Raw genomic sequence first — 26,751 nt, forward strand, 5'->3', positions numbered from 1 at the left:
AGACACAGCTGAGCAGAAATGAACCCTGGTACCAGAGCTCTGCTCCATGGGGAATTGGAATGGTCAAGAAGAGAGATTTTTCTAATTTCCTTTGAAAGTAGCAAATGAGGTGTCAGTTGCCAGCCAAGATTAAGCAATAGATGTTCTAAAATGGGGACCAAGAATCTCTGAATCAAAGCAACAGCTGGTGAAGATGGGATGAAGTGAATTGACTCTATTAGTGCATGAGAAGAGCAATTGGAGGGAATTTAAAGTAGTGCTAACTAATTACTGTTAATTGAGAATGCTAAGGAAAATGAGAGAAAGAATGAAAGTGATAGTGGAAAGAAGAACCAAAGGCTGGTAAATACTGAATCTTGTGGTTTTTTGCTTAAAGGAAAAAGATGGTAGAAAAGCTGCTCCCGTGAGCTGAATGTCTGACAATAAGAGCAAGGTTTTATACCCCCGGTGTAATTGTGGGTGTAATCTGGAGAGTTCAAATGTAGCCCTAGCACTTGGTGCTTGTTTCAGGGTGAGTGCATGGGAACCTTGCTCCTGTCTCTTCCTGACCCCGAGTTTATGTTTTAGCATAGAGATGCTGAAAATTGCCAGAGCCCTTTGGAAATTCCCCTTGGAGGCCTATGCTGTTTCCTTTTGTTAGAATTTTTGGGTTAGGACTTTGTGACAGATCTGGCCATCTGGAGCTTGTGGCTGAAAAAGGCTTGCTATAAAAAAGCAGAGCCTTCTTACTGAGCTAGGTGTGGGTGGCGTTTCGATTTCAAATTGCTTCTATACTTAAGTCTTAGCTAAAAGAGAACTCCAGTAAATATTTCTGTGTTTGTTGTGGTAGGAGAATGTCATCTTCTTTTATGAAAACCTAAAAATCAAAGGAGAGCTTATTATAAGGTATGGTAGCTGTCACTGCTGACACACTCACCAGCTAATTCGAAACACATGGTTTATAACTGCTTTTTAAACTACAAACTATTCTAAAATTTTACTTAGGCTCTGTAATTGTGAGGTGGCTCGAAGAGTGGTATGTGGTTTAAATCTATGGTTGCAAATGTTGACTTTACAGAACCATGTCTCTTAATGTTGCTAAAAAGAAGAGTGGTATTCCTTGTGGTCTATAGATCACTGAAATGTGTTAAACTAAAATAACATTGAATGAAATTTTTTTTTTAATAAATAGGGAACGACGTAAAATTGCATTTTTTTGATCAGGTGGAGTTTGAACTAAAAGAGTCAAAGTTTGTTTTTGTTTGGGTTTTCTTTTATTGTAAATATAGAAGGCAATAATAGATAGGAGGACTGTGAGGCATAACGGTATACCCTGAAAATCAACGTGATACTTGAATAGATCTTTTTCTTTTAGATAAAGATCTTTGTTCAGACTCTGACATAAATGTGCTTATGCTGTTTCTTCAGTGACAGAAAGACAAGGAAATCTTAGTTGTATAAATTGACTCTTCCAATTGAATTGTTGGAACACTGGTTGAAACATCAGCGCTAGATTTTAGAACACTTCTACTAGGTAACTTTTGATAAGTACGTATGTAAAACTAATTTTGAAATGAGTGGACCTGTTTTTTCTTTTGTCTGTAGTAGGTAATATTTGATATATTGGTGGAGTGTTAGGCTTTGGTGGATTGTGTAAGTTGTATGCCAAGCATCTCTAACTGTATTAAACCAGAACTGGATGAAATCCTCCTTTCTTCTCCAACTTCAGAGGTCTCACTGCAGTATTAGACTCTCAGTTTCTCTGCGGAAGAAGGAGAAAAAGCATCATTTGGAGTTTTAAACTATGCAGTGCAGGCAGAGTTAATAAATTCATCAAGCAGTAAAATATATTTTGACAGGAGCTGTTGAGAAACTTAAATTCAGTGTATTAGAAAAGATGAATGGGTGCTAAGCTGATTAACTCATAACTCAATATATCAACAAAGAGAATACTTTCTCTGTGCTTGATGCCGACTTCATTTTCTGGTGTGAAACTACTGCCAAGAAAGTTGTTTTAACAGTGAAAATCTAGTTGAGATTGTTTGAGGGACAGCAGGCACAGAATAAGCCATCTAGTCTCTAAGTCTGAAAAGCATCTCAGAGTCTTACTTGCTGAAAGTCAGTTTTCTCGGTCAGATCTGTGGAAATCACAGCATTAGCGTTAAAGTTGTCTCACATGGCCCATGAATGCTCAGTGCAGTTTATTCCTTTCATCTTCATCCTGTTGCTTTTTATTTTTTCCTTGCAAAAAGGAAGGTAATGTGTGCTGGAATAAGCTTTTCTGAGTGCTACGCCTTGTGCTCTTCAATTTACAAGTATATCTGCAGCAGTGTTCAACAAATATTATTAATTTCCTAAACATATCCTGTAAGGGAGTCTGGTAAAGTGTTATTGCTACTGTAGTTTGGATTCCGGGCAGTAAAATGGATGCCAGAAATTGTGTCATGGTCTCACAGCAGCAGCAGAATATTATTTTTTTAGCTAGTTCTCCAGCATGTTGGCCACTTCACAATCCAACTTTGTTGTAATGCTAAAAACATTACAGCCTGCTACTTTCTCGTAAACAGATTTTCACCTCTAGTTGAACTACTGAGTTTAAATGCTTCAATCACTATAGCAGTATTAAGGTTTGGGAAATCAGTCTTTCTCCTGGGTTCAATGGTATATGTACCGAAAGGAGATAATGACCTTTGATCGTGGGTGTTAAGTGAATGGCCAAACCATCTGTGCAGAGAGAAGAATTGTGATTTAGTGCCTTGGACAAAAGTAAGTTGGTGAGAAAAGCAGTGAGAGAGACGAAGCCCTGGGTGGGTCGTGTAACTAGGCAGGCAGATGTGCTGTAGGAGAGAAGAAAGGGGGGGGAATCATGCATAAGCATCCTTGGCAGGTACTAGAGAGGGAGGGGAAGATCTTATTGTTTAGTGGCAAAGGAACTGTAAGGTATTTTATTTACCCATTTTCCAAACTTTTCAGAATACCCCTCACTTGATACCTGGTCTCTTGCAGGGTGGTTGAGCTGGTAACATGATGAGACCATAAAAACAAACATGCAAACAAAACCAAAACCCAGCTAGGCAAATATCAAATGAGTCTAGTACTGGTGAGGGATGAGGAAATAGAAATGGTGCTGCACATGCATGTGATGATAAACTGGGGGCAGCATGACATGCTCTTCATAAACTTTTTGGGGAGAGAAGCCTGGAGCTAAGGGACAGTGGTAGCAATAAGTATTAGTATATGTAGGTTTAATATTTAAAGCTTTCAAACTGCAGCAGTAGGACCCTCTAGAAAAGGCTCTCACTGCTTGCATTGTGTTGTTCGTGCTTCCCTTAGCTGGTGTCATGACAAAGAGCTTGCTTTTCTGTAAAGGGGCTGTGGTTGCCTGTGAAAACACTGCATGACTACGTTGTTCAAAACAAATACTTGATCTGTTTGCAGTTATCAGCTGAATGCAAAGCTCCTGAACTGTTGTAGAATAAAGGATCAGGTTTCTAAAAAGTGTGTTGAACCTGCAACGATTATGCATTTTATGTTGACCTAAGAGTTCATTTCTGTTTTTCATACATGGCTTGTTTGCTGTAAATAATAAACAACACTTTTAAGTACATACAAAGAGTAAATATTTTACTAGATGCGGTAATGTAACAAAGCCCTTGGTCTGTTGAATAGATGTTTATTTCATGGAAAAATACACCATGTTTGACTATGAGATTTTTTCTTCAATTGTGTAATGCCCATGTGCCTTTCTATTTGGATTTTGCTTTTATGTCCTTCTTTCCAAGGTGTTCTAGTGCTTACTTTCTGGAGTCCTTTATTCCATTAATTGAAAAATGCATTGGAAAGAAAATCTTTACTCTTTCTCTGTCTCAAAATTACTGCTAAATAAAACTAAATATAAGAAGGCATCTGCATGTCTGCAAAATATATGTTGCTGCATGGCAGCAGAGTACATCTGGATTCAAATTGCAGCCCAGGAATTTCAGGGTCATGATGTTCTGAGCTCCAAAGGTGTCTTTTCCTGGAGCTCAGGAACTGGAGCTGGAGCTGAGGAGCTGTTCCTGGAGCTGAGGAACAAAGATGTTTGTTCTTATTATATACTTTAGGTTCACTACATGACATGACACTTACTGAGTTAAGAACACAGTTATTGGGAAATAATTCTGCGTATTCTTCCAAAATCCGGCTATACCCAAAGGTTAAAATGCTTTATAAGGTTGTGAGATTTCTTCATACTGAGTTGAAATTGCAGCTTATTGTATTGTTAGTGCTCAGGATTCTCCTGTTTCCTTTTCCTTAGATGTCTTCAGACAGAACACGTCCTGCTGATGCATTGACATTTTTTCAATGAAGAACATGACATTTTGTTTAATGAAGAAAGCTTGCTACATTTCCCTAAAGTTCTGTTATTTTGTTTTGACTGTCTTAAGGAAAACTTAGAGATTATGCTTGCATGTTCCTGGAGAAAGCCTGAGTAAGCCTCTAAGAAAAAGTATCCATTTTACTTCTGTGGGGCTTTATGTTCTGAAAAGTGAATACCTCACCACTTATGGAACATTAGCACTTGAAGGAGTTTGTTTTGTTGGTTTTTTTCCCCCCTGCCTGGATGTGTGAAGGACAGATTGTAATTATTGTTGATATTTGTGTTGATATTTTGGTGTTTTTTTTTCTTCCAGTTCTCAATTGACTTTTTCTTTCCTTGCAGCTTTGCTCTGTCTGATGAGGCTTACAGATCTTTAAGGGACCAGGACAAAGACCAGTGCATCCTTATCACAGGAGAGAGTGGAGCTGGAAAAACAGGTAAGGAGCAGTTTGGATCTTATTGAAAAACATTCAGAGTTATTCAGAGTCTTGCAAAGTGATGCCAGAGTCTGTAAGAGTTGAGAGATATCAGTATCTTTTTGTGTCTGGCCATTGCAGAAAATGAGTGCTGTCATGCTGGTTGCTGTAGGTGTGAACTCATGTAAAGTAGTGTTTTTTCACACTGTCACCAGGATGAAGTCCTACCCCATGTTAATACAGTGTCCTCATCAGTATGCAGAAGTATACCAAAGTATACCAAAGTAGTGCTAGTTTTTGACAGAATATTGTAAGGGCCACAAAACACTTAGGCTCTGCTGGTGGGAAACAGGAAGACGTAGAAAACGCAATACTCTTGGTTTTCTAGACTTGATACTTCTACTTGTCTCTCAATAAATAGATGCATTCAAACCAGATTATGTTCTTTATCTAAGGAAAAGAAATCATAGTAGCTGATTACTTTGGAAATTTTATCAGCCTTTTGCACCCTGTGCTCAGCTGCAGTTCTAAGATAGGCCTGTGTTCCAGAACGCTCTGTTTCTTAGGCAAAGCTGAAATTTCCTTGAAAATGACTGCTAGTTTTTAAACTGGAATGTTAGAAATCAAATGAGGATTGCATAACTGCAGTACATTTTAGGTAGACCTTAAAAAAGAAAGAAGCCAGTTATTTTCTAAAATAGCAGTTTAAAACAGAGGTGACTTGCAAAAGAGGCAGCGGGTAGGAAGGCATACATCTGTTTCCAAGTAATTTGAGAGATTTTTCCTTTGACTCTGAGAATATGTGGAGCTTTGTGTGTTATTCTGAGCAAGATTTAAAGTGGGTAACAAGAAGTCGCTTTCCAAGCCTTTTGTGAAAATATAAAGTGTAGGCTTCATCTTTGGTTTTCTTTGATCAGTGGCATCCGATTGAGAGATCCTGAAGTCTTGTAATATAATCCTTATTTACAGTTCAGTGTCGTGTAAAACACATGTTCAGTAAAAGTGTGTATTAAAATAATCAAGTTCTTTTAAATATGATTCTGATATTCTGTCTAGAAGTTCAGACTTTAGAAAGGAGTTCTATATTGGTATTTTTTAATGTCTCGATTTCCTCAGGAACTGTGAATTATCAAGCACCTCATAAACTGAGGTACACATTTTATTATTTTATTTATTTGAAAGGTGGATCAGTGGTTGAGTTATTGAACTTCTTTATATGTTAATGGTAGATTTTGATTTGTATAGAGATTTTCACTGTTCTGTAATTTTCATAGCCATATGGGACATAATATGAATTGTTCCTTCTTTATAAAGGTAAGTAGATAATAATATAAAGTCTGAAATTCAAGTCAGTAATCAAGTTGGAATCTGTGGTATTCTCTAAAGTTTGATGTAACTAATGTTGCTGAAATGAGACCATTAGCTGAGAGGTCAAGTTTTCATTTAAAAAAAGAAAGGAGGGCGGAGAGGGTACAGAGAAAGTTCCTGGAGCTGAGGAAACAAACTTCTTAGTACAGATACTATGTAACTCTGTTTTAAATTTTTGGTAACCAGAGCATCTGGCATTTTTGCATTGGAAGTACTGAAACTCAGCCATCATCAGCTGGATCTTTTTATTTACTTCTGATTTTGTTTTTTGTTTCCCTGCTTGTTTATATTGTTAATCAATAGTAACACTGGGCAAGAGAAGATGATCCATCGCAAGAACAAGTGGTCTGTTTAAACATTTTGAGATATTAAGGTGATGATTCTCTTCCTGATGTCTTTCTTGGACCAGAGTTCCTATTAAAGGAAAGGGCCTTTATTTTCTTTCACTGATGTTCAAAGCCTGTCTTGCAGTCATTGTGCGTGTACTATTATAATAGCCTATTTGCTGCTTCAGTGGACACTTCTCTCAGTGACTGGATAGCTCTAGTTAAAGAAGTTGAGTGTTTTAGGAAATATTTCAAATTAAATAATTTGATAATTCCAAGCCCTGAAGGGAACAGATTCTTAAAAATGAGAGCTGAGTTCGAGGTGCGGTTAAAGGAGATGGGAGGCCTTCTGGACACACCTATAATTCTTGCTCCTCATTTGCTTTCTGTTTGCTGGTTTTCTCAGTTTTCTCTGCAATATGGGGTAGTAATATAATACTAGCAAATAAATTTGATTAAATAGGAAAAAATCAAAATCCAAGGTATGACTTCTCATCTGTTAGTTCTTTCCTGAAACGCGACCCTTAAATTCGTAACAGATCTGTGAAGATCTGTTACAAATATAATGATTTTTTTTTATGCCCACAGTCATGAGTTGATAGGGTTTCCAGCTGTTAGTAATTGCATTGTATATCAGCCGATATTGCCTCAAATTTCGCTATCTTGCATCATACCATCACAGACTCTCTTTATAGATAGAATCCTTTTTCAGCTGATCTTTGTCCTGACCAGCAAAAATATAAGGATTGGATGGATTATTTAATATTTGTTTCTGTCTGTATATGAACCCAGCTTTGAGAGTCCAAAAATTGTTCCAGACTTTGTTAAACGTTTGTACCTTCAAATTCATTTCATTGTTTGAATGAATGCTTCACTTTCTCTATTGGTTATACTTTCAAACAGAATGCAGCACATTATGTGATGTTGCAGTTGGTTGTTTGCAGTGTACTTCAGAGTTGTAATTACACCTGTAGAAGTGTTGTATGTTTGTACTTGTTGTGTATCTGCTGATATAAACTGATTGAATTTTGTGTCTTGAAACTGCTTGAGCCTGGTTTTTTTTCAGGCTAGATTAAAACATTTCCAACATGTCAGCAAAGGATAATGTTCTTTAAAGAATGCCTCTTATTGAGGCTAAATGAAAAAGTAGCAGGCAATGTGCCAGTGGTGGCTTCTTTAGTTTGGGCAGGCTCTAGGTATTTAAATCAAGAGGATTGCTGATGTAACTGCATGGGTCTCATAGCAGGATATGCTCCTCCTGTGTTTCCAGATGGTACAACAGTGTAGAAGAAAAGTGAAATTAAATGTACTTACAGTTCCTGTCTGGCGTTGAGAAAATGTGATGGAGATTTAGTCTGCAAACAATTTTATGGCCTTTTTGCCAATACTTATCACTGTTTTATTTGGCTCTCCCCCCACAGAGGCGAGCAAACTTGTCATGTCATATGTAGCTGCTGTGTGTGGAAAAGGGGCAGAGGTTAATCAAGTAAAAGAACAACTTCTGCAGTCAAATCCAGTTCTTGAAGGTAAGAATCTCATAGAGTATGTACAAGTGTATTACCTCCATGCGTATCAGTGTTCCTGCTGAGCTGGTTTGGAAAACTGTGCCTGTTGTTTTTTCATTGTTATCTGGTGTCCAAAACCATAGGAGGTGCTTTCTGTGAATACAGCTGGAAGATTTTATTCAGTTACGGGTAGGTTTTCTTGAGACGAAAATGGTTTCCCTCATGAAGGGAAAGATTAGGAAGTTAGGTCATACTTCCCAGACTCCTCCTGCTGCTCTCTGAGGGCTTACCCTTTCTTAACCCTGCCTTGATGATGCTTGGCTGTATCAAAAGACTTGACTTCAGTCCCTCTGATTCATTTCCTTCCAAATCATATTATTGTAGTCTCTAGTAAACAAACAAGCTCTGTAAGACATTATTTTTCTTTTGGGAAAAAAAAAGGGTGAAGAAATGAGTCTTAGAAAAAACTAAGCCAATCCATATGCATGCCTGTTGTTCCCTTAGACTTATTGTTCCCTGGGTCTAGTGACTCTGTTGGCCTGTCTTCCTGACAACTGCCTTTCCTGCTCTCCCATGAAAGACTTTTTTTTTTAATTAGTAATTTTAATTTAAAGATGTTGGCTGCCAGAAACAGGATCTTAATTTTTCCTGGAGATAGCATATATAATCCTCAAAGCTTGCAGATTTGTCCCATTGTCTAATAATTGCCTTCAGAAGTGCCTTGGTTAGCGTTGACTTATTTAGGTCTATTGTGTCGATTCCTGGCTCAGTCTTTCCCAAAATTCTCAAAGCTATTGCAGTGCTGAGGCAAAGTCTCAGGACTGCTCTGCAATAATTTTGCATTATGGCCAGATGATATGTGGTGTTTGTAAGACTGTTGAGTGTCAATGTTACATTTATTGCCTGGCTATCCAGACTGCTATACGATTATTTGGAGTCTACAGGAGACAAGCACTCTGCAAGTGAGAACAGGGGGAAAAGTGAAAAAAAGAAGGAAAGGGAATGCAAAAGTGGGCAGAGAGCAGTGGGGAACTGGATGGTTATAACATGGTCTTTGACTGTACACAAAACAAAAATTGTAAACAAAGACTTGCAAAGAAAGGATGAAATGTTAACATTTAAGAATAATAGAAGTGCTGGATAAGCCTTTCTCTGATGATCAGCTACGTTCCACTTAAAGCTGAATGGGGGGATTGCAACCTTCCATTGTTTTGGATTCACAGAGAAGAGCTGTGTTGCTTTTATCACCGTTCTGGAAGCAGATTTCAGATATAGGCAGAAATAGCATGGGAGGTATGAAGGCTTTTCTTGCCAAAGCTAGATTGTTCCCCAGGGACTGCCAAATGTATTTGATTTCTTGTTGGTTTATGAATCTTTGTTTTAATGCAAAAGAAATAGACTAAGCTTACAGAAGATTGCTTTATTGTTTTAAAGGATTATTTGTTCCACTTGACGTACTAGTAACTGCCTGTTTAGTCTTTTGGAAGGTAGGACACCGGATTATTCCACAAGGAATAAAAGCTGAGCAAGCTGGGCTGCTTATATATGTTTTAGACAGAAATTAAGCATTTGTGGTCAGATTTATTTTTCTTTGGTTATGTAGTTCTGTTTCAGTCGAGCTGCAGTGCAAGAAAATGACATAAATGTTACATATGCATAATTTGTCTTATGGGATTATTTTTTTTAAACTACAGTTGCTACTGTAAATTAACTTTTAGAAACAATGAACTTAAGGGAAAACCAAGGAATGCGTCTCCTTCTTTATAATGGAACGTTTGTGCTTGACTCTGTGCAGTTATAAATGACTCTACTGTTCAGCACTGTGTTTAAGAAAATGCAGCTCAGAGATTTGGTTGTTGAAAAGATGATTTATTACAGGGCATAAAGATTTTAAAAACAATTCTTTCACTTATCCTGGCCTTCAGGAGGAACCAACTTTTCGTTCTGGCTCTAGTTCTTTGGTCAAGAATGAGTCTACTCATGCAAATTTGTAGAAGCCTAAAGGCATGTATTTATTTCTGTCCAAAAAACATTTACTTTACTTGATCTTTGAAGATATATATGCTATGTAAATAAATACTGGGATAAATAAAGTCTCCTGTTGGAATATGAGTGTTATACTTGATGTAGGGGACACTCCTGTTTGACTCAGTGTGCTCAGACAATGTGTGATGTTTAGAGCTTGAATTGTCCTCCAATCTGAGTTCTTGTCCTGCCCATGTTCTAAGCTGGTGACTGCCCATCTGAGTGTAGAATGCCCATCATAAAACTTGACCTAAAGAAATTCAAACCAGACTATTCAGAAAGATAGTTTAGGCCAAGCCGAAGACAAACTCTCATTGTAAATCTTACTTATTTCAGCTGATTAATATTCAGCTTAAGGTAGGATAAATGTGTTGGAATAGCATAAATAAATCAGTTTCCAAGCAAACAATTTTTAAGAGTAGTTCTGTAATTTTCCCAGTTCTAACCTCTGTCTTATTCTGTTGTAGGAACTAAGATTTGTTTCTTTCTCCAAATTGAAGAGAAAGAAGTATTTCCTATATTTAAAGTTATTTGGGTAATAACATTTTAAATTTGTTGATTCAAACACCAAGGATATACCCTTAGTCTGGGTACAGTCTTGTTTTGGAACCATTTCCCCTTGAATGTTTTCCTTTCACTTTTTTATACAAAGGAAGTGTTGAGATGCAACTTCTTTGCACTTCCATAGGTGTTTTCTCATGTGTCATGTCTGTCACACTTTGTCTCCAGTGACTGATGCCTATACAATGAACAGGGTATTGTTTCTCAGAAGTCTGTAATTCCTTTAAATATATAAGCAGACACAGATATTTTAGCATTTAAATATTTTTTACTGATATATTTGGTTGTCATATTTGTTTTTCTCTTTCTCCAGCTTTTGGAAATGCCAAAACTGTGAGGAATGACAACTCCTCTAGATTTGTAAGTATTTTCTTCAAGGCTGAATTTGAAATGCTTTTAGGGGAGCATATTATGCTGTTGGCTTTTTCTGTTTTGCCTTGTATCAGCCATCAAGGCATCTGTAAGGAGGGAATGAATAATTTGGAGAGAGAGCTTTCTTGTAGTTGTCTGAAGACTGTGGTATTTGAAGAAGGCAAACACCTTTAGCAACAATCAGAATTTCCTTTCGTACATTTGTACATGTGTTCTCCTTCCCCAGTGTGTTAGTAGAGTATTATTATCAGTCAACCCTCTTTATAAAACGTTTCACCTCCTTGTCAGAAATATTGTTGGTTTCTGGTGTGGGCATAGAGATCTATTGAAAATCCAAGTAGAGACTAAAAAAGAAAGAAAAAAATTAGGATGTGGCAGGCTGTGACCAGATGAAAATGTAATTACAGCGCAGCTGGATTCTTTAGTTTTCTGGCACTGGTGGCTTTAATGTCAATGACCATGTGTCTAGCAACTGGTCTGCTTAGCAAGTCAATCTTTTCATGTTTTCCATTCATATGTATATAATTTTTTGGTCAAAATTGCTACTTCAGGATCTCATTTGCTTTCTATAACGTTTCCAAATTTGTTCACAACTTTGGTTTTAATATAAACATTTATAACTTTACCTTTTTGCTTAAATTCTTTATTCAGTCAAGTGGTTGAATTCAGGCTTTTTTAGCATGAAACTGAATGCGAGATGATTGGGATTGGAGAAAAAAAAAAGTTGAAGCCAGACTTGGGAGATTCAGAAGTGGGAATACTCATCATAGTTTCTCCTGCTGAAATCAGGAGACTGAATGCAACTGTCTCATTTGCTCACTTGTGTCCAGAACAGTAATATTGTGAGATGTGTGAAGTAGACAACAGAGGGCGAATTAATACACTGGAAAAATGATGCATTGTGAGTAAAAGCAAATGAATAAAATTGTGGGATATTGTGAGACTGGAGGGAAGCTTTTTTTTTTTTCCACGTGGGGGACTTCTCTCCATGCTCCACGTCTGTGAATGGTCCTTCTGCTGCTCTAATTGCCTCTGCTTGTGAATAGAGAAAAGGATCTTCATCACAAGGTCAGGGACAAAATTTGAGGCACCCCTAGAGATTTTGGTTTTTTGGTAGAAAGGGTAGAAACAATGCAGTTATCAGAGAGGATGTACTACATAAAGGAGGAGGAGACAGCCAAGAGAAGAGGTGCCGTTTGCAAACAGAAGTCTTTCTAGGACAAAGTGCAATGAGCTACTATTTTGCCTTTCAAGTCCTTGCTTATAAACACAAAGCTAAAAATACTTCTGGAAACACCCAGCTGGCCCAGTCCTTGGGAAATGAAAATTTAATTATCAGATATAAGTTTTTATCTCTGAAATTTGAATCGGCTCAGAATTAACTTCGAACAAGACAGTACAAGTACTGTCCTCTCTAGCCTGCCTCAGTTGCCAGCAAGGAGAATAGGATTTAAGTATATTCAAGCTGATCTTGACAAAATACCCAGTAAATTAGAAAGTATCTTTGGGTCAATGTAAAGTGCCTGTTTTTATGTTCTGTAATTAAAAGCAAAATAGAAAAACAAACAAAACATAATCTCTTTCTAAATGCAGTGAATAAGGAAGTATAAGCACAAAGCTTTTCAATATGCACTTTTTGTCATGGAATCACTGAATGGTTTGGGCTGAAAGTGACCATAAAGATCATCCAGTTCCAGCCTCCCCACTGTGGTCAGAGACACCTTCCGCTAGACCAGGTTGCTCAAATCCCCATCCAGCCTGGCCTTGGAACACTTCCAGGGATGGGGCATCCACATCTTCTGTGGGCAGCCTGTTCTAGTGCCTCACCACCCTCCTAGTGAAGTGTCCTCTGTTAAGTATGTGCCAAAGGGCAGAATTTAGTTGAATTCCTACTAGCAGTTATCTATCTAAACTTCCTTGCCAGTGCGAGCTGATCTGCTTTTACCTTTTCTACACAGAATGGGAGGAAAACAGTCCATTTTGTCACTGTTAAATGTAACTGTTACTACATTAAACACTTGTCAAATAAATTAAAATGATGCAAAGACCAGAGCAATTTTCTGTGATGTGGAAAAGTCAAACAGAAGTCAAGGAAACACACTGCGCCAGTGCAGCTAAAATTGAAATCACTTTTGCGGTGACAGTCTGTTAATTGTTGCCTCTGGTCTCCTGAGTTACGAGGGAAAGAGTTCAGTGGGAAAAATCCATCACTTTTACAAGGCAGGCACACGCTTAGGGACAGACATCCCATGATTGCCAGCCAGTCCTCCAGGCCAAACTGAGTGGCTATCCTTTGACTGCCTTGATTCATGCTCCAGTAAGATTTCCCATTGAGAAAATAAGTCTGTGTGGAAGATAATTTCTTCCTGCATTCATCTGTTAATAAGCATGGTAATACCTAAATGGCTACAGGTATTGTTTGGTGTTCTTGGCATTCTGCTGGAAGTTTGTATACTGTGCATTTTCTTCATATAACCTTAGAAACTGAGCAAATTGCTCAGGTTGCTTTACAGACCTGATTAAAGGTGTTCTCATAAAAATCTCTGGTTGTGATAATGTCTTAGAAGATTTGAATAATTTTCTGTTCTTCAGAATTCTGATAGAGTGTACAGGAGATGTCAGATCTTTTAACTCTTTTAACCTTTAAAAACAACCAACTAACTAAAAAATGTATTGAGCATTTTTTCTTAAACAAAACTTACAGTCTTAAAATATGTTGCTTTCACAGGGAAAATACATGGATATTGAGTTTGATTTTAAGGGTGACCCACTTGGAGGAGTTATAAGCAACTGTGAGTATTACTTCTGGTATCAGCATATTAACAGCTTAAAATGTTTTGTTTAAAAAGGAATATGGTTCAATTATTGAAGAGATCATCTGTGTTTGTGTAATAGCATCTCTCTCCATTCTGCTTTTTAATTTTGTTGCTGTTTTGGTGCTGAATAATGTACCTTAGAGTAAGTGAAAATAGACTTAAAGAAGTAAGTGTGAATGTTGAATTTACTGTATTGTTCAAACATACTGAGTGGAGTACATGGGTTTGTATATTATCTCTGAAGCTGGTAGCGGATGGATATGAGTATCTGAGCATCTTTTGTGCTTGAATCCCTGGGATCAGTTGTGCTTCTGGGTTTGATGGGTCAGGTATTTTTGGTAGATGATGTCTGAGATACTCTGCTTTGTAATTTGTAAGGGTGATACAAAATGTGCTGGAGATCACCATGAGATGGGTGTGTTTATTTGGAACCAAAGCCTTCCGTACTAATTTATACACCTCAAAGTGTAGGAAAAGGCTTATCACGAGGGAGGATGAACAGTTTAGGGGGGCAAAGGTGGCCTTGGAGGTTGTTCTGTGAAACCTATAGCAACTCAGAAAATTTAACCAGCTCTCTGTTAGGAAGAAAGAGGCTGGGAACTGAATGGCAGCCCAGAATGCTTTCACTTGCTTTTCTTTTGAGAGTTTAAATGCAGCTCTTAAAGGAAATTGCTCCTCTGTGCTATATAAAGCTATATTTGTTTGGTTTTCTTATTTTTAAAAGGGGATGGAAGAGGGCAGTGAGTGACTATACTAGGTGTCACTGACCTAGCCTCGACCCCTCTTTTCACTCAGCCAAATTCATTGCTTTTTCTAAAGATGTGACTTTTGACTCCATCGGCATTTTACTGGTTGTGAAATAATGAGACTTGCCCAAGGTGAACTGTCCTCTCCACATATAACATAAACATTTTAAAAACACTGTGAAGAATTTTACACATAAATACAGGTTTTGGCTTTTTTCAGAGGGCAAACATTTTTTCTTGACCAGGTCAGCTTTTGGAACTGTGCCTGAAAGAGCATGCTTTTTGTGGCAGAGTAGATCTTGAAACTCAGAGCAGTCACTATTTAAATGTTTATGGCTGTCTATTACCTTTGACATTTGGCAGTCAACAAAATTAGAGGCCAAACACACTCAGTGTATTCATCAATAATTAAATGTGAACAAAAAGGTTCTAAAAGGCTGTGTTATTTGTTTCTTTTTATTTTGCATTCAAAATAGCTACATAAAAATGAACCTTCCTTTGTAAGAGTGGACATTCAACAGTTTGTCTTTGAAAGTACCATATTGAGTCATATAGTTAAAATATTGTGTCATACCGAAAGGAGATCCAAATAGTTGCTCTGTAGTTTATCTGCTCTATAAATCTTTGCGTGGTGTAATTATAACATTACATTAATTGTAATGATGTGATGACATATGTAACAAAGGGCAGACGTATTTTTAGATCTTTCTAAAAGATGTCTATTTTAGGCATTCTTTCTGTCTTATCACATTTAATAAATTTCTCATAGCAAGAAAATGAATTTCAATTTAAAAATAAAGACCTGATGTGTAAGCTCTGTTGTGGAAAAGATGTTACTTGTTGAACTGTGAAACGCCCCGTGCTTGGCAGGGTATGTCAGTGGTAAATACTGAGTTCCTGTAGCTGCATGTTAATACATCTCATCTTTGATTTAATGTTTGCAAGATTTGATAGTCCATCCATCTCTCTTTGAAAGAGAGTTTAAATTCTCTACCATTTCAAAATAATTTGGTTGTCCTGCCTTAGATTTTTCCACACATCTGCAGCATTGCATTGCAGCAGAAATGCTTCTGTTTCTGTGAGCCATCAGCATTCTGAAGATATTTGGGGGCCTAAATTCTTTTACACCACTTAGAACTTACTCTGATGTAAGTCAAAATCAGGATTTGCCTTCGTAATTCATCAAGCATGAAGTCAAGTAGTGCTGAAGTTTCCTATCCCTAAAAGGGAAAGTATTATTATGAAAATATCCGTAAATTTTCTTTGATTTCTGACCATGTGTTGGTTTGGTGTTAATATGATGTGAAGATGACATCATAATGTTTTGATTATACTTCAATAGTTGTTTCTGATGAGCTTGATTTCCAAACATCAATTTAGTTAGTGGGCTTTTTTGGGGCACAGCCTATGTCACCAAGCTGTATTTCATACTCTGAGTGACTTGAAGCAGACATGGTGAACATCTAGTTTATTGTGGTGGCAAGAATGGTAATGATGATAAGCTGCTAAATTTATCAGACTGGTAAGGATAAGATGAGACCCACTGGGCTGAAAGGTCTTGTTTGAAATGGTCTGTTCTGTCCTACTCTGGAATGCTGTGAAGCTCTGTGAAAGGCTGGTGAATCTGCCCATGATGACCCTTCATGCAGTGACCTTCCCTTGGGCCATTGTCCTGATGCCCTTCAATGAGCTCTTACATCTTAATGAGAGGGGTTAATCTACAGGGTAAAATTATCATTTCTGTCCTATCCAGTTTGCAGTCAATGGAAATGTCCACTGGCTTTAGCAGGAGCTGACAATACCAAAACGTTTAATGTGCCGCAAATGGAAGGTAAATCTTCTGAGTAAAATTAGAATGGAAATAATAAAATGGAGAGGATTTGTGACAGCTATAAAGTCAGAACTGGTATGTGCCCGGACTGAAGATAATTTTCTGTTTGAACAGAAAATATGTGCAGCCTCATTTCATGTACGTTACACGGCTGCTCAGAGCTTCCAACTGCGCTGGTTTCCAAGGAAATTGTCATATTGTTATAGCATGGTGTACAGTCATGAAAAGAAACTGAGAATGGAAAATTGGAGATTAACATGATTTATGCAAGCTTAAAGTATTTGACTTCAATCAGGAATTTTTTCCCCTTAGACTATAAAATAAAACTGATTTCAGGTAGTGTGTGTTGTACTTGTTTGATCCTACATCAGCAGGTGTGGGGTGAGCAGAAGGGTGAAGAGGGCTGAGTGAAGAATGTGGTAAGCCTGAGTTGTTAAGACTTGTCCCTTTTTGTTAGTTTTCTGTGAAGGTCCCAGCTTGTTTTCCTGGTGGGTGGGAGGCGCTGGAGTCCGTGTAAGGTGAGGTCTTGGTGCTAGCTAACAGCCAGCCCATCCATTCATGGGTGACCTCTTTCACATGTGTGGGGTTAGGAAGTCCAAATTATTGTTGTGGGAGTTGCTAAACACCAAACCCTTGCTGTGTTGCCACCTGGGACTGTGGGCATCCCATCACTGTTGGGTAACAAACTCCAGCCCCCGCTTGAAGGTATGCTGCTGCTTTAAAAGGCACCTGCAAACAGGTAAATAGCATTTACATTTTCTCTCACTGAATTGGGTATGAGGTGTATCTGCTCCTTCTGCCCTCCTATGGCGTGTTTACAGTTGCTGCTGTTGCAGTGGACAGTCATGTCAGCACTTATGTGCTCAGAGGGTTTTTTTCCCAGAGCACCTGTGAGGAAAAGCAGTTGGAGTGTTGCTTTCAGCTGGGTGTAATATCATGGAAATAAATTACAGAAAAGATCAATACTATTCTTAGTTTTCTCTTTATTATAACTACTCAGTTAGTGAAGATGAGAGGAGAAGAAAGGAGAACAGTAGATTCTTTTCCAGCTGTAATTACAGAATAATCTGTATTTTATGTAAAAACAGGTACATTTGGTTTTGAAGTAATAGGTGCTAATTGCAGTAGCTTGTTCAGCTCTAAGATATGGCTGTCCACAGATGCTGCATCTGGTTCGTACTTAAGGCAGTGTTTGTGTGCACACTTGGTTTGTTAGTTTTGTGACTGCTTTTGTGTACAGTAAATTTTATGGTTGAAGTGGCTTTGCATAGTACAGTCCAAAATGTTCCACACTTAGAGCTGTTTAAACCTTTGGAAAGGTATGGATCTTACAATATCTTTCCCGTAATTTTTGTAAGTCTTAAATTTTTACGTTTCACCTGTAATTTCCTGCTGAAAGATATCTAGCTTTTAGTATAGGGTGATCTTTCCTCATCTGCCTAAGCCCTTCAGTGATTTAATGATTAACTCGAAGACAACAGTGCTGCAGGTTGTGAAGTACAGTATATGCAAAGCCTGCTTTTGAAAAGCCATTTTTAACCAGTAGAGTGTCCTCAGAGTCCAGGTAACAAGTGGTTAAGAAAGGGCCCTGTTTTGCCATCTTTTTCAACAGCAACATGAAAGAAACCTATGATGTTTATCTAAGCAACTTTTTTTAAGGTTAGCAAAGTGATAACTTTGCAACTTGTTCTTCTTGTGACTTGTTTGTTCATTTTAAAAGTCAGAAGTAATTACCCACTTACTGAGAAATCAACAGCTCAGGCTGTTGATTTAAGTTACGTGATTGCTGTTAGTAAGTTCCTTTGCTTAGGAAAATATTGCACAAATTTGACAGTTAGACATTATGAGAAGAGTTACCATTCTTGGTGATTTTCTTTTTGATTTTTGTATTTATTTTATTTAAATCTTAACTTGTTTCAACATCTCTCTCGGTGTTCTTGTTAACGTGGTTGCCACTGTTTAGACAATTGTTTTGCCTAAACTAGGAAGATTTTAAAACAAACAACAAACTAAATTAAACATTTTGTTTAGCTTATTTTTAAACATCATTTATCCCTTGAGCAGTGAGGGTTTAACACTCTTTAAATTGTGCAGTCATTGTCACTGCACACACTACCCAGGCAGTAGTTTTTGTTTGACACAGTTATGGATCAATTAATTTGAGAGAACATGATTATAAGCTTGGTGGGAATAATAGGGAAATTTCCTGAGAAATCTATATGTTCTTTTTCATCTGTAGCTTTTTTGGATGACAGCTGTACAATCAAGGTAGGAAAACAGCATAATTTAACATAATGTGGCTGTAGAGATAAGCTTCCATGACTAGAACATGTTCTGTAACTTTGACTGAATTGTTGAGAGGGTCCTTGGTCATGGCCAGCTGAAGAGACTATGACTAAAATAAACTTTTCTTGGATTATTTAGAATGTACCAAGGTAGCGTCATTTTTTTTTTTTTTGGTTCTGGTGTTTACTTATTCCTTTCTTGAATGTTGATTCAATTTCTAGTATATTTAGAGAAATACAAATATCCTACATTTTTCTGCATCAGTCAAGTTCATGGGTCAAGTATGCAAAAAGAATCTGTGTAAAATTGTACATTAGAGTTTGCAGAAGTATTCAGCATCTTCTTTTTTTCCTTTCATGTTCAGTTGAATGGTTTAGCAGGGTGCTTACACAGATCTCTTGCATTTAAACCAGTAACAAATAATCTTCAGAACCTAAGGTGGGTAGCTGGATTTTGAGGCACCTGAATCGATGGATATTCAGGCAGTATGATTTGAGAAGAGTTCCCAAGGTTGAACTTTTCCGAAACAATTTAATTTTTACAGTTGCTTTGATACACATTAAAAGTTTCCATTCAAGCAGAAGCACTACTAGACAATGCAGAAAGAATACCTGAATGTTCTCTCATGATAATTCTGTATAGTCCCTATGCATAATTCATATAGACTATGTAATAAAATGTAATCTAGAGAGAGTTTAGGGTTTTTTGTTCTGTGGATTTTCATATAGTTAAGCACCATCTGTCCACACATGCCACTGTCAACAGAATTACCAAGCGGCCACGTGCAACAGTCTGATGTGAATCTTTGTGTTCTCTCTTTTGAGTGTTTTGATCCACAGAATTTGTACTCATGTGAGACTCAACACAAAAGTTACTGGTAGTGCAGTGGTTGCTTTAAGGAAAATATATTTGGTTGATTTATTGAAATGCTAATTAGTGCAAACAAAGGGAAGAAGTTTTCTGAAGAGTAGGGCAGATGGTCTGGATCTGTCCCGTAAGTCTGATTTCAGTCTGCATGTGAACAGAAAGAAAAGAAAAAGAAAAAAGAATGCAGCCTTAACAAGAACTGGCAGCAGCTGCTTTTTTTAAGGAAAATACCTGATTTTCCATCAGTAACTGCTTTGTGGAGCTTTTTTCCTCAATTATGAAAACTGACAGAATACGGAACGTTAGGACTTTAGAAAGCTGACTGTTAATTAGTTAACTTTGTTGCTTCTAAAAATATATAGATAAGATAAGCTGTGGTGAAAAAAACCAAGACAGTTATCCTTCTAAAATAACTAATTTCACATACCTTCAAGAACCTGTTTGTTAAATCTACTGAAGGCATGCATGTAATTAGAAGGCTTAAATACAATATTTTGCCAGGATGTGTAGCTGAGCTTTTATGACAGTATTTGAGTAAATTTATAGGCAGAATATTTTTAAACCCAAATAAGCCAAACCGCACTGCTTCAATATCCCTTGAGAATACAGCCATTTCCTGAAGTGTGTGTAGCCACTGCGGGAGCTGAAGTTGTTTATTTTTTGAGATTAAATTTGGCTGCGATCTGTTCCAACACTTGACTGGAGAACCTTCACAGCCAGCACAACTCTGAACTGCCTGCCACTCACCTTGCCTTTCCCAGCCCGAGTATTAACACTTGGATGGGGGATCAGCCTCTCCCTTTCAGTTATGAATTAAAAACTGGAGAGGATCATGTATCTCATAGTTATGCTAACTAACTAGGATGACTCTGAGTTAGAACCACGGCTCAAGAAGGTGAACCCTGACCTTAGGTGAAGTCAGAAGTAGAGAGGTTGCACAGTAGGCTGCTGGTGAGAACAATAACTTCTGATCTTGCCTTTCCAACACAGCATCAACCATCGGAAGTTAGTCAACTGCATTTAAAAAAAAAAAAAAAGCCAATGGATGGAAAGGACAAAAGTGGGAGTCTTTAACCTACCCCTCTAAAGATGAGCTGCTGGTAATATGTGAGAGCCACTTGTTTGTGTATATCTTGGGTGTGCTTTTTCATCTTGATGTGCAAAACTTCCAGGTGCTGAACCAGGCCATATTTGGAAGGAAAGAGACTGTAGGGTTGTTAAGTCATAAAAACAAATGTCTATTCAAACAAAGCTAAAAGTTCTGACGTGGTCACACAATGCAATAGATGGGGAAGAAGTATTTCTCCTCATACAGTCAGATGCTCTGGTCATTTAGGAGCTCCATTCACTGTCATTTGCTGTGCTGGTTGCCATTCCTCTTCAGGCAATTGCATGTTTAGGGAATAACATAGTTCAGCTGGTCTGTAAAATATTTGAAACTTGTCCTACTGTAAGCCAGTCAGAAGATTAGTAATACTGTCTGAGTTTTGTTGTTGTTGTCACTGGCTAATTATTAGAGCAGAAAGTAATTTTTGAACCTGACTTGCTCTGGTTTATGTGGAGGAGGGACTCTGAAGACTTGTGTAAGTGTGTGGGTTGAAGTTTGGTCTTTAGTTCCTGTTCTGTGAGAAGGGGTGTAAGCTTAGGTAATTACAGTGGGCAACATAAGCACCACACCCTGCCCGTAACTATCAAAAATAGGAATATGGTCTATTGCACTCTGTTTATGGAGAGAACCCCAGGGCAGATGCTCCCCCTCAGGCTAAGCCCTGCTGTGCCAGGGGCACCCTAGCTGGGGTAGGGGGTTTGCAGCACAGATGCTGCTGACCAGAGTGCTACCTCTTTGCAGATTGCTGAGACTGAATAGGTGCAGTTTCAGCAGAAATGGAAATCTGAGGAAAGGTATAGTAGAATGCGCATCAGATGTTATAGTAGCCCAGCAGGGGAAGTGTTCAACAACTGCACATATCCTTAATGGACTTGGTGTTCCCTGTGTCTTACTTTTGTGAAACCTCATTTCACTTTGTGTATGCTCTTCTGAGGAGTGGCATTTGAGATGTGACAGTTCCCTTTGAGAGCTTTCTTCTAGCTTGGGCACAGCTTAGAGAGAATTTAACCCCCAGTCATGGTAGGTGCATGGGGGAACGCCTTTGCTGTGTGCTTGGAATGAGGCATTGAATGTCTCTGTCTCCATGTCACTGAATACATGTAGCTTAAGAGAAAAACTGTACACTGGGAACTGGGTGTTTGCTATCTGGAAAAATGCTGTTAAGCCCTCGTGTGCCAGTGAGAAGAGAAGAAAAAACATACCTTTTGTACAAAAAGAGATTGTGACATTGAACCTGCCCAGAGGTTCTCTTATTGCATCCCTCTTCCTTCTCTTGGTGTGCTGTGAACCACAGCCTTCCAGTGCAGTACAGGCTGAACAGACTTTGAATTGCCACCTCCGTGGTAAATATGATGTTAACTCTGAAGTGGTTGCAGTGTGTTACAAGACAGTCTGCTTATGCTGCCTGCCTGGATTCCTACCCTTATGGAAGGTTTAGAAATGTGCCTGTCACTAAGGACAGTGGACGAAGCAGTCTTCTTCTCAAGCTACTCTGTTAGTGCAGTGATGGTTTTCAAAGTGCTGCTTTTTCATTTCCCTTTAAGTATATTAGGATGGAGCTTCTGTCAGCCCCACTGGGAATTATTTCATAGCCTGATGCACCTGAGGATCAGAAAGTGCTGCATGATTATTCAGGTTAAATGCTTTCCTTATTTGTTCTCTCCTTTTCATTTACCCGTCTTTCATGTGCTTAGCTTTAACATTTTGCTTCTTTTCAAACCTTCACCCATACAGTCATGCTCACCAAATCTTAATTTTGTGGTAGTATTGTAAATTGGTTGACATTTTTCGAGCACATTGCCTCCATGACCTGAGTTCTCTTTGCTGCTCATAGACTGCAGCATTTACAAGTTCACTGGGCTTGCCACTTGCTCAAAGAAATATTTGAGATACATATACTTAATGTGATATACTATGATAAGGTTTGTACCTCCCATTTATCATCTTCTAGTCTGCTGCTGGTGGTATGAAGTAATGAAGTAGAAAATGATGGGGGATTATATTAATTTTAAAGGGTTTTGCTCCAACAGTCTGTCCCTGACCTGTGAGATTTTATTTGTTTGTTTAGATCTACTAGAGAAGTCTCGCGTTGTTAAGCAGCCAAGAGGTGAAAGAAACTTCCACATTTTCTATCAGATACTGTCTGGTGCATCGGAAGAGTTTCTCTGTAAGTATTGCCCTTGTCCCATGTTCAGATTCCTTTGTATTTAATGTGCTGTTCTTGTGGGAAATGTGATATTGATTAATTTTTTGAAATTTTTGTTGGTAGTAGCAACAGTAATACCTGAAGTCAACAAATGCTTTGATGTTATCCAGGTACCTGAATCAGAACTGGCTTTGCAGTGTATTATGAACAAATAAGAAAGTCTGTTCTTATTTAGAAGGCTTATAATTAAAAGATCCTTGAAGAAAATCTAATCCAATAATAACAACAGTTCGTGGCAATACTGGTTCTTGGATAAAATTGCCACTAGCAGGAATGCCGTTACTAATGATATTGTTATTTGATTTATTAGGCAAACTCAAACTGGAGAGGGACTTCAGCAGGTACAACTACCTGGGCCTTGATTCTGCCAAAGTGAATGGAGTGGATGATGCTTCAAACTTCAGGACAGTCAGGGTAAGAAGCAGCAGGGGTTGGCTGAGCACTCAACACTGGTGCAGAGTTCTTACGCTCCTCGGTCTGTCGGTTCGTGCAGGGCTGGGCTGGGAGGGCTGTCTTGTCTCAGTGCTGGCACTCCTCATGCACAGGCAGAATGTGTTTGCACAGGGAAGCTTAGCTACCAAGAGAAACTAAGAAAGCCCAAGTTTGTGGAGTATTCTTATAGGAATACAAAAAGGACAGCAAAAAAAATTAAATAAAATTAAAAAAAAAAAAGGAAACAAAAAAGAAGAAAAAAAGGAAATAATAATAAAAAAAAGCCTGGACCCCCATGGTCAGATCATGGGAAAAGTTATACTGTGTAGTGGCTTGTGGTGGCAGTGACTGAGCTTCATGACCCAGGTGATGCCGACCAAGTCAAAATAAAAACAGGACTGGGATGATTCTCATGATAACTTACTGTCCTGTTTTTGCTTGCTTGTACAAGGTGATTACAGGACTTTGTTACTCAATGTATGCAGATTTAGAGTCTAAAAGCTACTGGTCTGAGAAGGCAGGAGTACCTGCTCATTTGACTGTGAAATATTGGGATGGGTTATAAACTAAATTAAGTGGCTAAAAAAAGTACTACATTTTAGAAACCCATATACTGAATGAGTCCTAGAAGTGGACTGGACTGAATGCCAGCTCCATTATCACATCTCCTTTAACCTGTCTTTTGTATTAAAAAACTTACTTATCTAAGCATAGGAATTATGCCATGTACTTTTAGTAGCAAAAGAGTTCATAAAACATTTCTAATTTATGTTAATGCAGATAAATGGTAAATTTCTCAAGTATGATCTGTTTAAATGTAGATACTCTTATCTCATGATTTTATCTGTCCCCTTTCCAGAATGCTATGCAGATTGTTGGGTTTATGGATCATGAAACACAGTCGGTTTTTGAAGTAGTGGCAGCCGTTCTGAAATTGGGAAATATTGAATTTAAGCCTGAATCTCGTGCAAATGGCCTAGATGAAAGTAAAATCAAAGATAAAAATGGTAAGATGAGACTAGTGATGGGAGGAAAACCACTAATTTGTCTGAAGTCATTATTAATTTTGTCATTTCTGCAGACATACAATATCCTTACATATGAATTAGATTGTTTCCAGAGCTCACCCTCAGGCGAATATGGGTTAAATTCTGTGCAATTTTGATTGCTCTGTTTGAAATTCCAAAAATGATAATTTTTTTTTCTTTCCTGCTTTATTAGCACTTTCTTCTGAAATGTTAAATGGTGCTGTGTGTTTCTGTTTCTGCCACTTGGTTTTTCTGCAGTGGAGGCTTTTTGTTCTTTTGCAGTGATTATCTCTGCCTGTAATGTCAGATTCATTTGGTGATATTTTTGCAGTTGATTCGTTTTGAAACTCCATTTATTTTCATTTGAAAGTTTTTCATTATGAAAAGTAATCTGTGATAAATGGAGGGAAAGTTTCTTCACAAAAATAACTGGATAGAAAGTGCTTTCAAAACCAGTAACTCTCTTTCCTTGTGCTGTGCGTATTTTTAACAACTTTGCTTGTCAGTATAGTGGGGAGAGAATGTGGCACTTCTGTTAAAGAGCATCTGTTTTGGAAAAACGCTACACTACTTAAAAGCTAGTAGTTTTGGGGAAGAACAAGCAGTGGTTATGAAGGATTCATTATATTTATGCTTTGCTTTTTGATGCTAGAACTCAAGGAAATCTGCGAGTTGACGGGTATAGACCAGTCTGTCTTGGAGAGAGCCTTCAGCTTCCGGACGGTTGAAGCCAAACAAGAGAAAGTTTCAACAACACTAAATGTGGCTCAGGTAAAAAGAAGTCCTGATTTTATAGGAAAGAATTATTTTAAGTGGCAGTTTATTCCACGTGACTAAATCATTACTGCCCAAATAAAAACTACAACTAATCAGCTGTACTGAATAAATTACAAGCGTAAGTGTGCTTTTTTTTTTTTCCCAGCAGTTTCTAAGCGTTCAGATATTTTGTTTTCACGTGTGAATTACCTCCAAAAGATGAGGGATAGGAGAATGTTGTGGAGAATGTTGCAGAGACTGAAAAAACAAACAGACCTGCACAAAGCACATGCTGCAAGTGTTGTGGCAGACTGTTTTTATTTAGGGTAACTGCTGTAATTGCATGTGAGTTGTATGCCTGGGGCTGCTGAGAAACTTTTGCTGCCAGTGTCAATTTATCTTCCTCTATGGCTGCAGAGCCAGGGTGATTGCCACCTGTGTCTCATCAGCTCAGGCTACCAGGAATGTGGTTTCTCTGACTGCTGCTGATCAGGTCCCTTTGTTTAGGATTAGGGTGGGGGATGTGAGTTTTAGAGGGTATCTGGAAGAGCAGGAAGGGAGCTGAAGTGCTGCTGTTGTGTTGTTGTTGTGGCTGCTGTTCCAGCCAGCCTGTGGCCAGGAAGGCAGAGGGGTGCACCACCAAGACACTGATGCTGCCTAAGCGTCTTGGCACCCCTTGCCTGTCTCCCGTGCCTGTTTAGGCAGAGCCACTGCTGCCTGTGCTGGTCTTGCTAAGTTCACAGCACCTTTAAGATACATCAGTGACAGAAAAAGGTTTGGTTTAGCCCAGCATTTATAACGATTTTTTCTTCTTTTTTTCTATTTAGGCTTATTATGCCCGTGATGCTCTGGCTAAGAATTTATACAGTCGACTGTTCTCTTGGCTTGTTACCAGGATCAATGAGAGCATTAAGGTATTGTCATTTCGTGCCTGTAAAAAAATCAATAGAAATCCTTTAAATTAAAGTGGACAGTAAAATTGTATTTACCAGTTTCATTTTTCCTGGTTGTACACTGTTACACGTGAATAATTGTATCACAGCTCAACAAATTGCTCTCTGCTCTGTTTTTAAGCTTATAAAAATATTCATGTTAAGTGTATTTTGGGAAACCATACCTAATATTTTAGTTTACAGAATTTGACAGCCTATTTATGAGATACATTAATTTTCTTGATTCTCAAGTATGCAATGTACAGATGACTGACTCAATCTTTAATTTTTTTTTAAGGCACAAACAAAAGTCAGAAAGAAGGTAATGGGGGTTCTGGACATCTATGGCTTTGAAATTTTTGAGGTAAGACCTTTATAATGGTAAACATTTAATGAGACAGCTGTTATTAAAGCTTGATAGAGTAGTTCATGAATGTTTAATCAGAATACATGTAATTGGAATCAGTTGTGTTATTCCTGACAGAAAATCACTAGAAAAGTAAACCAAAGAGAGATGTCTTAGCATCTCTAGCAATTGAAACAAATTTATGAAAGCCAAACTTGTGTTTTTTACATATAGAAAAATAAATATTTATGATGGATAAACTAAGTATATTTTGTTGTTACAAACATTCTGAGCACAGGAGAAACTCTGGCACTGTCATTTCTGCCCTCAGGCATTTTGGGGGTGTCTTTGAACAAGCTTTGTATCCTATAAAAAAGAAACACCCCTGCCCCAAAAAACCGCACAACAATAACTATATATTTTTCCTCTGTCAAAATTAAACAAGGAATTATATTGCACTTCATCTCAATTCACATAGATAAATA

The 26,751-nt window shown here is 38.0% G+C and overlaps 1 protein-coding gene across 6 annotated transcripts in view; it reads left to right on the forward strand.

The window, feature by feature from the left end:
- MYO1B (myosin IB) overlaps nucleotides 1-26,751 on the forward strand; it is a 112,874-nt gene that overhangs the window by 44,537 nt on the left and 41,586 nt on the right. For all 6 annotated transcript variants that reach the window (XM_027636732.1, XM_027636733.1, XM_027636735.1 and 3 more), the window contains 10 exons: nucleotides 4,682-4,776; nucleotides 7,871-7,975; nucleotides 10,854-10,900; nucleotides 13,641-13,704; nucleotides 22,635-22,733; nucleotides 23,083-23,186; nucleotides 24,064-24,211; nucleotides 24,885-25,003; nucleotides 25,816-25,902; nucleotides 26,219-26,284. In XM_027636732.1, coding sequence (XP_027492533.1) covers nucleotides 4,682-4,776; nucleotides 7,871-7,975; nucleotides 10,854-10,900; nucleotides 13,641-13,704; nucleotides 22,635-22,733; nucleotides 23,083-23,186; nucleotides 24,064-24,211; nucleotides 24,885-25,003; nucleotides 25,816-25,902; nucleotides 26,219-26,284 — 934 coding nt within the window. The remainder of the gene's footprint in view (nucleotides 1-4,681; nucleotides 4,777-7,870; nucleotides 7,976-10,853; nucleotides 10,901-13,640; nucleotides 13,705-22,634; nucleotides 22,734-23,082; nucleotides 23,187-24,063; nucleotides 24,212-24,884; nucleotides 25,004-25,815; nucleotides 25,903-26,218; nucleotides 26,285-26,751) is intronic.

This window comes from Corapipo altera, unplaced genomic scaffold (genome assembly GCF_003945725.1).
Source record: "Corapipo altera isolate COAL_440 unplaced genomic scaffold, ASM394572v1 45, whole genome shotgun sequence".
NCBI lineage: Eukaryota > Metazoa > Chordata > Aves > Passeriformes > Pipridae > Corapipo > Corapipo altera.